This window comes from Hippoglossus hippoglossus, chromosome 14 (assembly GCF_009819705.1).
Source record: "Hippoglossus hippoglossus isolate fHipHip1 chromosome 14, fHipHip1.pri, whole genome shotgun sequence".
NCBI lineage: Eukaryota > Metazoa > Chordata > Actinopteri > Pleuronectiformes > Pleuronectidae > Hippoglossus > Hippoglossus hippoglossus.
Genome location: NC_047164.1, coordinates 15634834 through 15651239, shown reverse-complemented (window position 1 = coordinate 15651239; position 16406 = coordinate 15634834). Strand labels below are relative to the sequence as shown.

The 16406-nt window shown below is 38.4% G+C and overlaps 2 protein-coding genes across 3 annotated transcripts; both read right to left on the bottom strand.

Moving 5' to 3' along the window:
- Nucleotides 1-1042: 1042 nt before the first annotated feature.
- Nucleotides 1043-13389, bottom strand: ppme1 (protein phosphatase methylesterase 1). Of its 2 annotated transcripts, XM_034606636.1 has the most exons (15): nt 13253-13389; nt 13047-13221; nt 12207-12300; nt 11857-11949; nt 11647-11704; nt 10712-10763; nt 10039-10193; nt 9772-9862; nt 9528-9593; nt 9322-9448; nt 9077-9206; nt 8857-8901; nt 8680-8744; nt 8111-8178; nt 6857-7988 (listed from the first exon to the last, which is right to left on the bottom strand). In XM_034606636.1, exons 2-15 carry the CDS (start codon nt 13130-13132, stop codon nt 7985-7987), a joined length of 1134 nt encoding a protein of 377 aa, XP_034462527.1. In that variant the 5' UTR covers nt 13133-13221; nt 13253-13389; the 3' UTR covers nt 6857-7984. The 2 variants fall into 2 exon arrangements, with proteins under 2 accessions (XP_034462528.1, XP_034462527.1); XM_034606637.1 differs by lacking the exons at nt 6857-7988; nt 8111-8178 and adding an exon at nt 1043-1053 and having other exon boundaries at nt 8654-8744.
- On the bottom strand, nt 2332-5043 carry LOC117774847 (odorant receptor 131-2-like). The gene is made up of 3 exons (XM_034607507.1): nt 4615-5043; nt 4093-4275; nt 2332-3264 (listed from the first exon to the last, which is right to left on the bottom strand). The coding sequence occupies exons 1-3, from the start codon at nt 5041-5043 to the stop codon at nt 2332-2334; spliced, it is 1545 nt and encodes a 514-aa protein (XP_034463398.1).
- Nucleotides 13390-16406: the final 3017 nt, after the last annotated feature.

Genomic DNA, 16406 nt, shown 5'->3' with positions numbered 1-16406 from the left:
CTGAAACCACTGGTGTTTGAAGATGGAGAAAATGACAGAAACGCACGCGTGTGCAAACCTGTTTACAGCAGTCGTGTGATAAATACAACATTTATGGAAACTTGCTCTTTGGGAAAATATCTTTGGTGTTCATTGAATTGTTTCTCTGGCTTAGTGTGATGGTAAAATGATGCATTGTTTAGTGAAGTGTTTATGTCCATTCCCTGTATGTGTACTGTGAAAGGTTTCTAAATATGGCCTCAGTCTCACTCTTGATAATTTGATAAAAGAGAGAGCAGTTGTTCCTACTTGCATGAAGCCCAAAAAGCACACTATACACATTTTTGAAAAGATGTCATTGCAAAAACTCTCTGGGCATTTCCCGCAAACCACATCTCAGTGAAAAACAGTGGAGAGAATGACACATAACGCAGCGTGTCCAAAACTCAAACTGATGCTGCATTCACAAAAACTTGCCACAAGTAAACCAAAACCACACAATCCATTTTCTCGGCTGAGGATGTGAAGGAGCTTGTGATCATGATAACAACCTCTCCCTTCTGCTCTCACTCTAAACTAAAGCTTCTCTCTGTCACCAGGTACTCTCTCTCTCTGGAATGTTTTTCACCCCCTCAAGTGCTCTTTCATGAAGGCCAGAGAGGTATTGAAGGGGCTTCAGGATTGTGGTGGAGTAAAGATCGGTTAAATTAGTCCACCTCCTGCTCAGACTCTTCTTTTATTCCGCAGGTCAGCTCCTCCCTCCCTGTTTACCCACATAAATTGGTTGTTCTCTGTGCTCTGTCTCTATACGTTCCCCCACACAAGTGTCCATCTGGACTGTGAGAAAAAGGAGGGGGCTGGAATTTCGTCAATAATATCATTAGTTTCTATCAACAGCCCTAATTTTCACAACCTCACTCAAGTTTCTTCATGTGGAACATAAGTACATACTGCAGATTGAAATGAGATGGCTGCAGTTGGAGCCACAGTGTGGACTGTACAACTATTTATAAAGCAAAGGTGACACCTGCTGGCTAAAAGGATGAACTGTTTTCACTGTGGTTCAGACTTTACCTGTTGCATTTTTCCCATTTTACAAGGTGTCTTATATCATCACTCTCATGTCGGTGTTGCTGGAAGTTCATGATTTATTACACTCACAATATTTATGGGAGCTGAAATCAGCCAAACATACAAGAGACAACTTAAAAACATTGACTTGTCCAATCATACTTCAGGTCATGTGCTGAAACTTCACCATCAGATCAAGTCTTTTTAATCGGCTGGAAACACATATTTAATTAAATATCAAATTCAAACTTTGATTCTCTTTTTTTATTTGTGTATAAATCTGTTTTTTCAACTCTTGCCATTTGCCTTGTAATTGGCAAAAGCTGCTGTATATAATTAAAAACAATTCTTTAGTGGCAACTGATAATGACATGCTAGATACTCCTCTTTATGAACTTCCCTGCATAAAAGCTGAATACATGACTTTTTAGGCAGGTTGAATTTAGTAATGTACCTTATTTTTGTCTTCTGTCTGAGTTCTTGTAATTTGTATTATTCACCTAGAAAACACAAAACTTTCAAAATTGTACAGGTTCATTAAAATTGTTTTGTGAAAGTCAAGAGACGGCAGACATATTAATGATCTTAACATGAGTAAAGAACTTAAATTACATCAAACTGAAGCTAAATTAATCTCATCTGTCAATTAATAAATGTTGTTGATGCTTCCCCCTCTAATAATGCAATTCGAGCATTTGTTGTATAGATCCTGTGTTTTCCGTCACGTGGCTAAAAAACAGTTTATTATATCTGTGACAATATATAAAACATATTCTTGATTAAAAGAATCAAGCCTTCAGTGAATAATTTAACTTCTGAAACGGTCTGCATGGGTTCCAAATGATGTGGAGTGATCAGTTATGTTATGACAGTGTTGATATGTTTAATAAAACAGCTCGTCATAATTTTTTACAGTGGATTATCAACACGTAGTTCATGAGGAGCATCAACGGTGACAATGACTTGAATGTGAAGGCTTTTGTGATGAAAACGAGAAGAAATGATCAAAAAGCTCCACGTCTCTTTAATCAGTAAAATCTGAATCCATCCTTCACCACAAAGACAAATATTAGACGTGATTTCAAACAGTATTTCTATTCTCAGAATATACAACTCTAATAGCTCCATCGTAATAATGATTCAATTAATTTCTGAGTTGAATTTGATCACTTGTCATACACCCCGTCAGGTACTAAAGAAAATAACAAACACAATTAAAGGTATTTCTACAAAACATGATTATGCAAGAAAAAACACATAACACAATTACTGTATTTGAAATCAGGTCTTGATAACTGGCCTCACATTGCTTTTGAGCCCGAAGGTGAAATAGTATATGAAGATGTGTCTGAAGGTGTGATCTCTGAGGCCATATATGAGCGGACTCAAACACTTTGGGAAAATGATGAGACCCAAAAAGAGGGCGTACTGAACATTAATGGCCATGTTACGGTTAATGTTCCACAGTCTGTTGATCAGGCTGAACAGAGTAGAGGTGAGACACAGACAAAACTGAAGCAGATGCAGCAGCACTGTCCTGTGGGCCTTGCTAGCATTACTATTACAGGAGGAGGCTGACTTCACAGTAATCATGATAGCAATGTATGTATAAATCATAACCATGCCCACCAATACAAAATAAATGATGGTGAAGGAGATGTTTAAAGTGGAAAAAATCGGTAGCCTGAAGACACTGTTCCTGTCGCAGAACCTCGGCACAGTGAAGCCTTTGTTCTCGTGGCTGACCAACACGAAAATCTGGGTGACCGAGTCCAAAGAGGCCACTGTCCATATCACAGCAATGGCATTGCCTGTCCTCCTGGTGGTCGTAATATCTACATGCCTCAGTGGAAAACAAACGGCAACATACCTCTCCAAAGACATCACAGCCAGGTTGAGGGGCGATATTTTCACAGCGATGGATGCAATCGTTGTGATAATAACACACACATAACTGATCATATTGAACATGGTCACAGCAATGATGTACAGCAGCATAGTGACCACAAGCTGCAGAGAGTCAGTGAGGAGCAGATGAGCAAACAGGATATAACGAGAGGACTCCAGCAAGAGAGGCTTCCTCAGCAGGGCAAAGAGCATGACTCCGTTTACGTACAGGAAGAAAAGACATGGCAGCATGGACAGCACGGCTTTCAGAGGTTTCAGCTGGGTTACGTCTGTGGTGTCGTTCATGACCGCAGCTTTGTGCAGTGTCTGTGAAGGCCGATGCACGAACACACATAGCAGACACATCACCTGTGTAAGAATATTATGTCAAACAATATCTAAAACATCAGAGTGAAAAATACCAAAAGTGTAACACTAAACATCTAAACATCATCACAATAAAAAAAACTATAGTAAGTATATAAAATCTGTGAATTTGAAGACATAATAGACAGATTTATTGTACGAGACACATCACTTACAAGCTGCCACTTTGGTCGGACTTCATTTGACAATGAAGGTTTGGGGGACAAATCTGAAGAATGATTCAGGCTCCAGCTGACATGTCCTTCTTTTCTAGAAGTCCTCTGTGTGTTGACATCATCACCCATGTCAGTTTAACAACCAATCAAAGCTCTGCATCGCTCAGGTTCTCTTTGAAGGAGTAAGAGAAATTCAGCAGAAAATGTTAACTTACAATTTACAATAAAGATGTATCACAAGAGTGTTATTGGTGTTTCACATTGTGCTTCTGTGCACAGTTTACCAATATATACAGGTGCATCTCAATGAATTAGAATATCATGGAAAAGTTCATTTATTTCGATAATTCAATTCAAAAAGTGAAACTCATATATTATATAGATTCATTACACACAGAGTGAAATATTTCAATGTTTATTTCTTTTAATTTTGATGATTATGGCTTACAGCTAATGAAAACCCCAAATTCAGTATCTCAGAAAATTAGAATATTTCATAAGACCAATAAAACAAAGGATTTTTAATACAGAAATGTCAGCCTACTGAAAGTATGTTCATATATATATATATATGCACTCAATACTTGGTCGGGGCTCCTTTTGCATGAATTACTGCATCAATGCGGCGTGGCATGGAGGCGATCAGCCTGTGGCACTGCTGAGGTGTTATGGAAGCCCAGGCTGCTTTGACAGCGGCCTTCAGCTCGTCTGCATTGTTGGGTCTGGTGTCTCTCATCTTCCTCTTGACAATACCCCGTAGATTCTCTATGGGGTTCAGGTCAGGCGAGTTTGCTGGCTAATCAAGCACAGTGATACCATGGTCATTAAACCAGGTATTGGTACTTTTGGCAGTGTGGGCAGGTGCCAAGTCCTGCTGGAAAATGAAATCAGCATCTCCATAAACCTCGTCAGCGGAAGGAAGCATGAAGTGCTCTAAAATGTCCTGGTAGACGGCTGCGTTGACTTTGGACTTGATAAAACACAGTGGACCAACACCAGCAGATGACATGGCTCCCCAAATCATCACCGACTGTGGAAACTTCACACTGGACTTCAAGCAACTTGGATTCTGTGCCTCGCCACTCTTCCTTCAGACACTGGGACCTTGATTTCCAAATGAAATGCAAAAGAGGACTTTGGACCACTGAGCAACAATCCAGTCCTTTTTCTCCTTAGCCCAGGTAACACGCTTCTGACGTTGTCTCTGGTTCAGGAGTGGCTTGACACGAGAAATGCGACAGTTGTAGCCCATGTCCTGGATACGTCTGTGCGTGGTGGCTCTTGATGCACTGAATCCAGCCTCAGTCCACTCCTTGTGAATCTCCCCCAAATTCTTGAATGGCCGTTGCTTCACAATCCTCTCAAGGCTGCGGTTATCCCTGTTGCTTGTGCACCTTTTTCTACCACACTTTTTCCTTCCACTCAACTTTCTATGAATATGCTTGGATACAGCACTCTGTAAACAGCCAGCGTCTTTAGCAATGACCTTTTGTGGCTTACCCTCCTTGTGGAGGGTGTCAATGACTGTCTTCTGGACAACTGTCAAGTCAGCAGTCTTCCCCATGATTGTGTAGCCTACTGAACCAGCCTTAGAGACCATTTAAAGGCTCAGGAAACCTTTGCAGGTGTTTTGAGTTAATTATCTGATTAGAGTGGGACATCGTGAGTCTACAATATTGAACTTTTTCACAATATTCAAATTTTCTGAGATACTGAATTTGGGGTTTTCATTAGCTGTAAGCCATAATCATCAAAATTAAGAGACGTAAACGCTTGAAATATTTCACTCTGTGTGTAATGAATCAATATAATATATGAGTTTCACTTTTTGAATTTAATTATCGAAATAAACGAACTTTTCCATGATATTCTAATTTATTGAGATGCACCTATATTCAAAACTGTGATTATAGTTTATGTGAAACAAAATAACATAACTACAATGATAAAATACATTATATTGTTTTATACAAAAAAGAAGAAATATTAACCTAAGATTTCTTGAATAAAGTCCTAAGTACATACTATGAAACTAAATAGAACAAACCAAAAGAACAAAGCAGTAATGTAAGTAATTTTGAATCTACTTTATATTATACTTTATATATACTTTGAATTTTTTGTAGATGACAAATATGTCTAATGTTTTGAAGTGTAGTTTCATACGTAATGAGTTGGTCCCATGCCCACTGACTTTTGTAGCACATGTCAACTTTGTCAGGCTCAGCCCAATTCACCAGGCTGAACTGTATATACAGTATATATGTCATCTCCTTGTTCCTATATGTGGATACAGAAAAACACTGCCAATGTTTACAAAGTGAGAATGTAAATATGCTAACACACAGTTTCTAGTTGAACATAGGGACAGTGAGCTGTACTAACTTAGTATGTCAGTGTAATAGTGTAATTCAGCATATAAGCACGTTTGTTTCCATTCAATTGTAAGTAGAGCTGAGGCTGACAAGACTTTGCTCATTAGGTCTGCTTTCATAAACCTACAGCGAGTATTGGATTGAAATGCATTTTTTTATGTAAATCGGTAGCCTCATCAGTCCCATTTCATCATCTGTTAAAATGGCAGCTGTATCTAAGCCCACATTTATTTGAGCACCGTGGACTTTTTTGCAAGGAAATACATTTCTCATTACCCAAAGCCAGGTTGATGAACCAGTTTTCAGTGCATCTCGCCTGATACACACACAAAAATTATTTGGTTTGTGCGTCAAAATATTGAATCTAACAACAAAAAAAAAATCACATGGTAACTTTAGAAGATTCCTGTATAGAATTTGTTTTATTTACAGGTCTTGCACTTTGTTCCATATGTTTTTCAGATTTAGTTGAAAATGTGTGTAAAATACATGATGCAACCAAAAATGTCTGTCCCTGTTCAGAACACAACAGGTTTGTTTACAGACTCATATCACAGATTAATCTCAGTGGTCTGAGGTCTGTGGAGGACTGTGCTGGTCATTATGGCTGATTAATAATTCATGTTTCACATCTCAGGAACATATTTCTGAGTATGTTGATCTCTGGTGGGACAATTAAAACATGCATTGAATTCCCTGGCATATATCAGGGAAGTAAGGGAAAACACGTCACCTTTGTTGTAAACTACAACTTTGTTTTTCCATTTGTTTTTCTGCTGTTTTTTTTATTTGGCTGCAGGAGAACAGCTCTTCTTTCCGCTACTTTATCATGCTCTGAGGAAAGAACCTTTAAAAGAAATGCTAGATACTGTATGTTACTAAAGTAGAGCAAAATGTGTGTATGAAGCTACAATTGCAGAAACGTGTAAAAAAATGTTCATAGGCAAAATTGCATGAGGTTTTCTTCAGATGTTGACAAAACTTAAGGATTGATGAAGGGAGTCAGGTGTCATCATTTTATAAAATATAATTTCAAAACAACAAAGGCAACTTATCCTCTGGTTTTTCCACTCTTTGAGATTTAACACAATTGTCAAAATTCAAAATTTTACATACTTTACATAGAACTGTGACATGATTGAGAATGAAGCAATTTTAATTAAAGAATAAAGAGAAGAAAACGCAAAAATGTTTATCTAAACCTGACAGTGGAAGGAAGAGCAGAGTAGATTAAGTCTGACGACATCAGCTGATGCCTTCTCTGTTTAGTTAGGGTATACTGTATATTTTTTCATCCTTGTTCACAAAAGATACAGCACAGAAAAACAATGAACGTTTTGTGCCTATCCAGACAAAAGGGCAGACAATTACATCACTTTCTTTCAATTACTTTCTCTACTATTGCCAGATAAGGTGTTTTTAGCAGAACGCTGCAACCAATGGCTCTGGACCAGGAGGAAAGACACCAACTGGGCTCCCTGATGTTAGGGACACGCACCCAGGTCTGATTAGCCTGTGGTCGGCCAAAGCAGAGGGTGTCTTGTGATTAAAAGGCCAAAACACCCAATGTTGCATAGAGTGAAATGCATGCTACAAATGTAAAATGGTCTTCGTCTCTGCTTTGGTAATAAAAGACTGTCTCAATGAATTCAGGCATTTCTTGGTGTAATTGGAGTGTCTAGCATTATTGTAAGCAGAATCCACTGTCACTTACTCAGAACACCAGTTACATTCATCCATAGGTCATTTTAAGTATTCAATAATTCCTACAACTACCAAATATAGAAGCACGTGTGACATGTTTGCTGCATCCATCTTTAATCATTGTTTGAAATCAAAGATTACAAACACATTAACATGACGCAATCACTCAGAATAAAACATGAAAACGAGGAGAGCAATACATTTCTGAAATTAAAAAATATACATATTATAAAGGAAAAGTACAATCAAATCCCAGTGTTTTGAAAATAAAAATAAGGCAAAGCTGAAAGGCAAAATATCTACATAAGAAAAGCAAAATAATAATAACAATAATAATAGTTACGTTTTCCTCAATTTTCTGTTAAATTGTACGATAGTGTCAACTCTTCTAGGTCTGCTGGCTATATTTAGACTGAAAAGTGGACATTAGCTGTTGAAAAAAAAAGACAAAGTGACAGTGAATTACATCTCAGTAAACTTTATGATATACTATAAATAAATAAATAAATTATAAAAGTAAAATGTAACACATCTTAGATGGTTTGCACTTACCACAGATATCCTTCCTTAAACTCAGTGAATTTGTGTCGGACCATAAATGTTGCTAGAGCATCTGCTACCTAACAACAAACAACAGAGGATTGAGTTTTAACAAAGGGCAAACAAACTAAATCATCATGATCAAATACAAAGAACAAGGGGAAGACAACAGGGATTCCGTCGATGTAGATTTGAGATATCATGTTCAAGAAGCCAGAAAAATGCTTCGAAAGGTCTCCTTGACCTGAAATTTAATCAGTGCCATATTTGACAGGATTCTCTCGAGGCGTTATTTAAAATAACGTGTTCACAAGGCAAAAAACATTTTGTTAGGCCACCTTGACCTTTGAACACCAAATTCTAATCAATTTGCTGCAGGTCAGAGTTAATGTTTGTATCAAAGTGAAGAAATTCCCTCAAGGCGTTCTTGACATATCGTGCTAACAAGAATGGGCCGAATGGACGGACAACCCGAAAACATAGTACCTCCAGCCACTGGCTGCCGTCGGCATGGAGGCATAAAACCTACTTGAACCAAACATCATAGGACAATACGTAAATCACAGTGGATGTTTATTTACTTTTTCAGGTGCGTCCTCATGGACAGCGTGACCACACTGAGGGAGGACTTGCATCTGAAACTTCCCTGTGGACAAACAGTGACATCATGCATATGATCTAAGTCTGGTGGCTATGTTCGACAGTAACAACACGCAAACATGAACGGAAATTGGAAGCTCGCCATTTGCCCTGCTTACCTTGCATCTGTCCAATAGTAAGGTCTTTGTCCAGCCTGTCCACTCCTGTACAATGGAACACACCAGGGGTGAAATTGTGCAGCCAAAGGCAAAATAACTTTCAATTAAATTATTTGTATTCATCTAAACAACTGGGACCGCCCTGAAATCCCATCAGAACTTCCCGCCTATATATATTTGATGGATGCTGTATGAAATAATAATGAGTGAAAGATCTAACCTGCGAGCAGAAGCAGTTTTGGCACAGGGCAGGTGAGGAAGAGAGCAGACAGGCCTCGGAACCAGCCATCCCAGTACTTTTCTGTCTTTGACAGCTCCACACGCCAGGTGAAGATGCTTTCCTTTTTCATCTGTATCAGCAAAATCAACCCTTTAAGGGAGTGTTTAACCTACTTTACACTTCTCATACACATACTGTTCATGTTACACAAAAAAAAAAAACACAAGGACAGGGAGGAGCAGCACCTCTTGATCATCTTCCTTCATCCTTTTCTTGTTGGATTCTTCTTCTGCTTCTTCCTCCTCGTCCTCTTCTATTATACCTTCGCCAATGCTGTTAGAGACTACTGGACTGCTAGTGGGGTCCTCACATCTGTGGACGTCAGAATAAAGGTTAATAAAACTTGCAAACCTATGAAGCAGTTAATGTGCAAATGAGAGAGTAAACATACTTCTTCACTTGGCCTCCCATTGACACACGTGCTGACTCCATGTTTCGGATCTGGCCACTTTTCACACTGAGAGCAAAGCAAAAGAAAAATTTGGAGCATGACAAACCAAACTCTTAAAATGGACGCTCTTTAAAGTAAAGCTGTTCAAGAAAAGAAAAAAAACAACAACAAACAAACACACAAAAATGCGATTTTAACATGACATTTACCAAATAGCAGGAGAGTATTATAATAACCTGTTTACCTCCACTCAATGGCGTTCTCCAGAGATTTAAATGTCTTTGGCCGACTTCTGAGGAAATTCTGCATACTGTTCAAAGCATCCATCGCTGTACCTGAATAAAATTACCAAACACAGTTGTCGTCAATATACCCACTAATAATGTACTCATATTTCAATATAAATATTTTTCATATATGTTTAAAATTAAAGTAAAATCAACTTGCTATTTTGTTAATTATGTAACTATCTATCTATGATGCAGCAACTTGACAAAGTACGGGCCCTTACCTTCTACAACGTCAATAACACAGAGGCCCAGAAGAGATGGTAGGTGATTGGCAATGGCTGTGTGAACTGCAATGGCCCCACCCATGCTGTGTCCAATAATCATGATCGGAGGAGGGTTCTCTCCGTAGAGCACCTCCACCACTTTGCCAATATCCCTTATGAAAGAAAAAACATAAACCTGTTAATTTCAATGTTTCTGTGCATATGAACAGAAATAGCAAGACTAATTCTCCACCTAACAATGAAATGAGGAGCTTGTGACATAAATAAAATTAACTTTTAATTAAACTTGTGTTTGAGTCCACAAAACACTTGGAACAGCGTTGCAGCCAAATCCAATACAATTGAAGTAAATGGTGACATATTCTTCAAAACGTACAAAAACAACAGAAAAAAACACAACATGCCTCCATCCTTGAATATCCTCCTCTGGATCACAGCGGACATTTAGGCTAAAATTGTATTGGTTTGGCTGCAACGCTGTTTACCGCTTAAACTCCAAATGTGTTTTGTGGACTCAAACACTTCACCAACCCTTCCATCGGCATAGTGGTGAGTAGATAATGGGTGAATTTTCATTTTTGGGTGATCTATCCTATATAACTATCTTTAAAGCGTGTGAGTGGTTCTCACACACCCAGTGTCTGTCTTTACTGCACACACAACAACTTACTTGGCCATCGTATCTGCAGAGAGATCTTCAGGATTTTTCACTTTGGAGTCACCTGCAGGTAAAGAAAGTGATAAAGCTGTGTAAAAAAATCTAAATGTAATGAAAGCATTTTGTTATTAATTTGTTGTTACTAAAAAGTCACTGCTTTATTAAGTTACTCTACAGCTGTGCAATATTAGAGAAAAAAGATTGATATATAAGGATATATTAAATTATGTAAGTGATGCAAGATGGGACACAGTAATTAACATATTAAATCATTAACCATCACAGACATCCCCTTTTGACTATACAGCAATACATCTGCCCAGTTATCACTTGCTCTCTATATAGCTGCTTTCAGATATGCACTAAACTCTGCATTTCCTATGTAGTTTCTCAAGAGGAGGTGCATGTGCGAACGCAAATGTCCGATTGAGACGCTCCACGATTTCCACGGACTTTATCCGCCTGACCTGTTGTAATGTCAGTAGAAATCAAGCACAAGTTGATGTGAAAGCACAGCAGGGGATCCTCGCTGGATTCACCAAGAGCGAGTGGGGGGGTTGGCTGGTTCTAACACGCGACAGACACAAAAATGAAAAAAAATAAAAAAATAATAATATCTCCCGGTGAAAGAGCGGCATAATACACATTGAAGACACCGACGAAGATGTCTAGAGAGTTTGTGGTGATGAGAGGTGACGAAGGTGTCGGGCTGCTGTAAACAAAATCACGTGATCTACGCAGCAGAGTTAATACGTCACTTCCTGTCTCTGCCTGCTACACCCGGCTGCTCCACCTCTTTGATACTGTTGTGAGCACGTCTGTTATTCAAAGAGGATTAACCACACTACCTAATCAAACTGACTAATCTCCATCAGACTCTTCATTTCAAAACTACAAATAAAGTATGTAACTAATGTTGTGTCTTCCGACTACCTACATATATTTACCATGAGCTCGAAGGTCCATAGCCACGACCCTGCAGGTGATCCTGCTGCATATAACGCCCTACAAAGACACACGTGAAAACATTCACATCAAATAAGGGAAAGCAGATATAATGAAATAAAAAGCAGCTCCATAGTTTGGGTCTGTATTTTAGCATTCCTTTTATCAAGGTAAAGAGGTTAGAAGGCTTTTGTACTAGTAGTCATGCTCACAGTGAACACTGCCCAGGAGAGTGCAGAGTGGCCTCCTCCATGGAGCAGGAGCAGCACAGGACCATGGGCACCACTGCAGTAAATTCTGAAAATGTTCACTGTGGTCAAGGAAATGCAAACCAGAGCTGTGCAGGTAACAGAGTAAAAAGATGCTGCTAAATAAAGATCTAACATGATCTTTAAAAAAAATGTATTATCATCAAACGTTCTGTACCACACTGAAGTTTGATGACTCACTGGTATAACGAAGAAGTCAAATATGAATTGATCTTGTAGATTTTGAAGCCTGTATGGGATGTGAATTCATTGTACACTTTCTATATACAAACACAAGCAGAAATCAAGGATATATCTTTGCCATTCTCATTCTCCACCTCAACGTCTTCCATGGTCTGAAAGTAATGGCTCCAGGGCAGCGGGGAGAAATCTCTCTTCCGACCAGGTCTGTATTACAGAGACATACAAACAAAATGTAAATTAATCTCATATCACAGCAGGAATATTAAGATACGCAGTCGTTTCCTGATGACTTTTTCACATGATCACACTATACAGAGAGAAATAGCTGGTACAAATAAAAATGATGACAGGATAAAGATATTCAAAGCCATACAAAATTTGGAATTCGATAAAGTGTGTGAAATATAAAATATGGGTACATCTTTAATAAAAGCACAAACTTGTTTAATCATCTGTTATACTATAGTGATGTAAACAAGCCTTAATAAACCCTTAACTACACGTTGGCTTCCAAATGAAAAGTAAACATAACCCTGAACCCTACAAAGAGATCTTTTCACATTTAAATTTCACCTGACTTTACTGAGATTAACAACTCCAGACACTGTTTATGGTATTTTAGCATGAATGGTCACGGTCCATCCTCACATATCTAAGCTAACGCATATATTGACTACCTGATTATGTATTATATTATATTTAATAGTTATAAAAGTGCTTATATGCGAAAGCAGCTGGGTAAACCAAATACATGGTCATATTGTAGAAGACAAGCAACGATCCAAACTCTAGCAGCAGTAGCTAAGTTAGCCTTGCTAACGCTAACAGCTTAGCAGTCCTGAAACAAACTTTACATGTATCGGCCAACATTGCACTTTATGAACAGAGAGCAGGTGATGTGTTGGTGGATTTAACAGCTGAGATAATTGAGGATTAAAATGCCAGCTCACCCCATTTTCATCTTGGAGCTGGACTGAACACCCCCTGCCATAGGAGGTCTGGAAGCTAACAGGTTCAGATGCAACTGTTTCTCCATGTTGTCGTTGGGTCTCTGTCAGGGACTGTTTGATGTCACCTTCCCTCTCTGGCGCAGCATAGGATTTTATTTCGACACCAGCAGCGACGCTAACCGGTCATTGATAAATATTAGCTAACGGCTAGCTAGCTTTGGCTGTAAAGCTAACGGCTAGTGGCTAGCGGCTGTCTCTTCTTCTGCTGCTGGGATTATTTTTGGACTGACTCTTCTTCCTTGATTTCATTTCCTGGTTGGTTCGCTGGGGAACTCTGAGGTCGGTGAGTTACTGCCCTCTATTGGTCACAAATTAAACTCAAATATTGTAAATCTTATAGCAGCTTTGTCATTTTTTTCATGTACATTTTTAAATAAAGAGAAAAGTAAAACGCAGTTAAAAAAGAAAACGAAATTATTTCTTTCTTCCTTTCTTCTTTTTTTCTTTGGGAACCTTCAAACCAATAGTTTATATACAAAATTTTATAAAACACAAAAACCTACTAAACGTTTTGCCATTGTATTTGTGATTTTTAAGCATTGTTGAAACCTGACTGACAGATTTAAATGCATTTATCGAGTCAGCACAGTGTGACACATACAAACAAACAGACAACCAAAAGTCAAAGATGACCACTGTTGATCTGACGCTTTCAGCATTTCATTTTATTTTGAAATGGTGACTCATTAAAAATATTTGCTAACTTCTGATTGTCTAAGGAGATGATGAGAATATTAAAGATATAAAATCACATCAGAGTAGTTATTATATTTTTCTAGCTGAGGTAAATCTTTCAACAGACATTGTATTTTCAACATTCATATAGATTAATTAAAATTCCTACAGGTCAGAAACAAAACATTGTTTTATTCTCTGACTAACAATAATGAATTGAACACAGGGTGGCAGCAGTGCACACTCTGGTAACAGGCACATTTTTCTAAGAGGCACTCCATTGGTTGTCCACAAAAAGTCCAGTTTACGCACCATATTTGCTCTTTAGCAGGTGAAACAGCCTCTGTGGCTCTGAATGAGTCTGAGGAAGTGACCGTTCAGGTGTCATGGTGATGTCATCAGGGTTATCTTATCTTATCTTATCTTATCTTATCTTATCTTATCTTATCCTGTGGCTGAGATGATACATTTATCACAGAAAGGGTGTGATACAAACAAGTGGGGTGAATTTGTAGCAGGCAGAGAGGGTCAAAAGTAAAATCAATTTGCATTGTGGGATATGTAGTTTTTGAGGGGAAAAGACAGCATATCTGACCCCTGCTGCATCGGTTTGACTTCTTTCTAAAAACAATCTCTGGAAAGCCTCTTTTTGCATCGGAGAACACTTGATAGATGGTCAATAAGTGAACAAAATTAATATAAGTGCAGAGCAGGAGAGTGAGTTTGCTGCTGGTGACCTTTTTAGAATAATCCAATAATCATTACTTAATAATCTATATTAATTAAAAAACTGCAGGCTTCAGGGTGTGTTTATGATCACTGGAAACTTCAGTTTCTCTTAGCTACCATTTAGTCAGTCACTGTTATTCAATGGGAGACATTTGATAGTAAATGTGGTTACATAAGGCGTGTGTTATGACAACTGATCATGTTACAGGACGAGGTGACAGTGGACAAACAGAGCTGCTTACATAACACATTTACTTTAAAATTGGTACAATTGACACAAGGTAGAAACGTTGAGTCAAACCCTCTCAGCTGAGTCATTCAATTAAACAATCAAACTATTGAGGTATAAATCATTCTTGGATTGTAACACAATGGACCCCTGGGCACAGACTTATCAAAGGCCGCCTATACCTCACACCAAAAGACACCACAAGGTTTTTAATTGTTCTTTTATCTCTTTGTGGATATTTTGTCCTATTGTATGTCCCGTAGTTGTTCTGTGTGTGTTTGTTGTCATCGTCATTTTTGAATCTCTATGGTTGATTTGCATCTCTTTGGTCATTTTTTGTCTCTGCAGCATTCCTTTCTCTTTGTGGACATTATCGTTTTTGCATCTCTGTCTGATTTATTGCTGGGGTTGATTTATTTCTCTTTGTGGTTTCTTTGCATCTCTATGAAAATGTTGTGTATCTACAGTCACCTGTCTCTTTAAAGTTGTGGGGTTTTTTTGTGTTTAATTGTGTTTGTTTTATTCTTTTGTGGTCATTTTCTATCTCTTTGTGGTCATTTTCTATCATTTTTCCCAGTTGTTTGGTGTTTCTGTCGTCACTTTGTGTCTCTCTATAGTCAGTCTACCTGTTTGTGGATGTTTGCTTTTCATCTCTTTGCGCCCATTTTGTCTCTTTGTATTTGGTGTGTGTTTCGTTCAGTCACATTCTGCATGTGAAGCCAAGTAGATCGGGATATCTTCCTCTATGTTATCCTGCAGTCATCTCATTCAACATCTTAACCCAACTCTCCCCTCCTATCTGAACAAGTCGCCAACACAACACCCACAAAGTGTACATGTTGAACATATGGCCCGCACCGCATGTACCACGCTCAGAACGTGTTCCATGTGTTGCCTGATGGTTGGTTGGAAAAACAGTTCACAGATTGTTGTTTTGGGGCAGTTATCATCTGGACTGCATCAGAGGGTGGCAGGATCTTCACTCTATGGTCTCTCTAGGAAATATGAGTTATGTAGCACAACGCTAGAGGCGTTTTTTATGTCCTTAGCCGAGCCCTAGATTATAAAGAACATCCTGTTCCGACAGACTGGATGTATATGAGTCTCTGATACCTACTGTTGTTTTCCATGCAATCACTTCAGATTAGTTTTAAGAAAAATGTGTCACTAAATTTACTGGGAGTCACAGACACTGTGTGCAGCTCATTTTTCTGTTTCTGCAAACAGCTGAGTGATTACTGTTATGTGGAGTGGATGCATTTGTGTCCCAGTGTCATACTGTTATTAGCCAAGAAGCAAGCAAGGCCCTACAAGCTCAAGTCTTTGATTTGATGTTTATTAAAAATAAAACAAGCAAACATAATCTTAATTTATATAACTCATTACTGTATATAGTACATACATTTGACTCCACACTAAAGTTGTTTCCCTGTCTGTCCTCTCTCCAAATGTCTAGTTGAATTAAGGTTATAATCAAAGTTCACCGGCAAACAGGTCTGTGAATAAGGAGGGCTGCTGCTTCACTGTGCTCTACTAACCTTTATGTGACGCAATGGCTGATTATATTAATAGATTTAGAGCATCGAGTAATAGAGATTAGTTGTTTCACAGCACTGACTCAAGGTTCGTGGTATTCTGAGATCACAGAGGTGATCGCATGAGTCTCA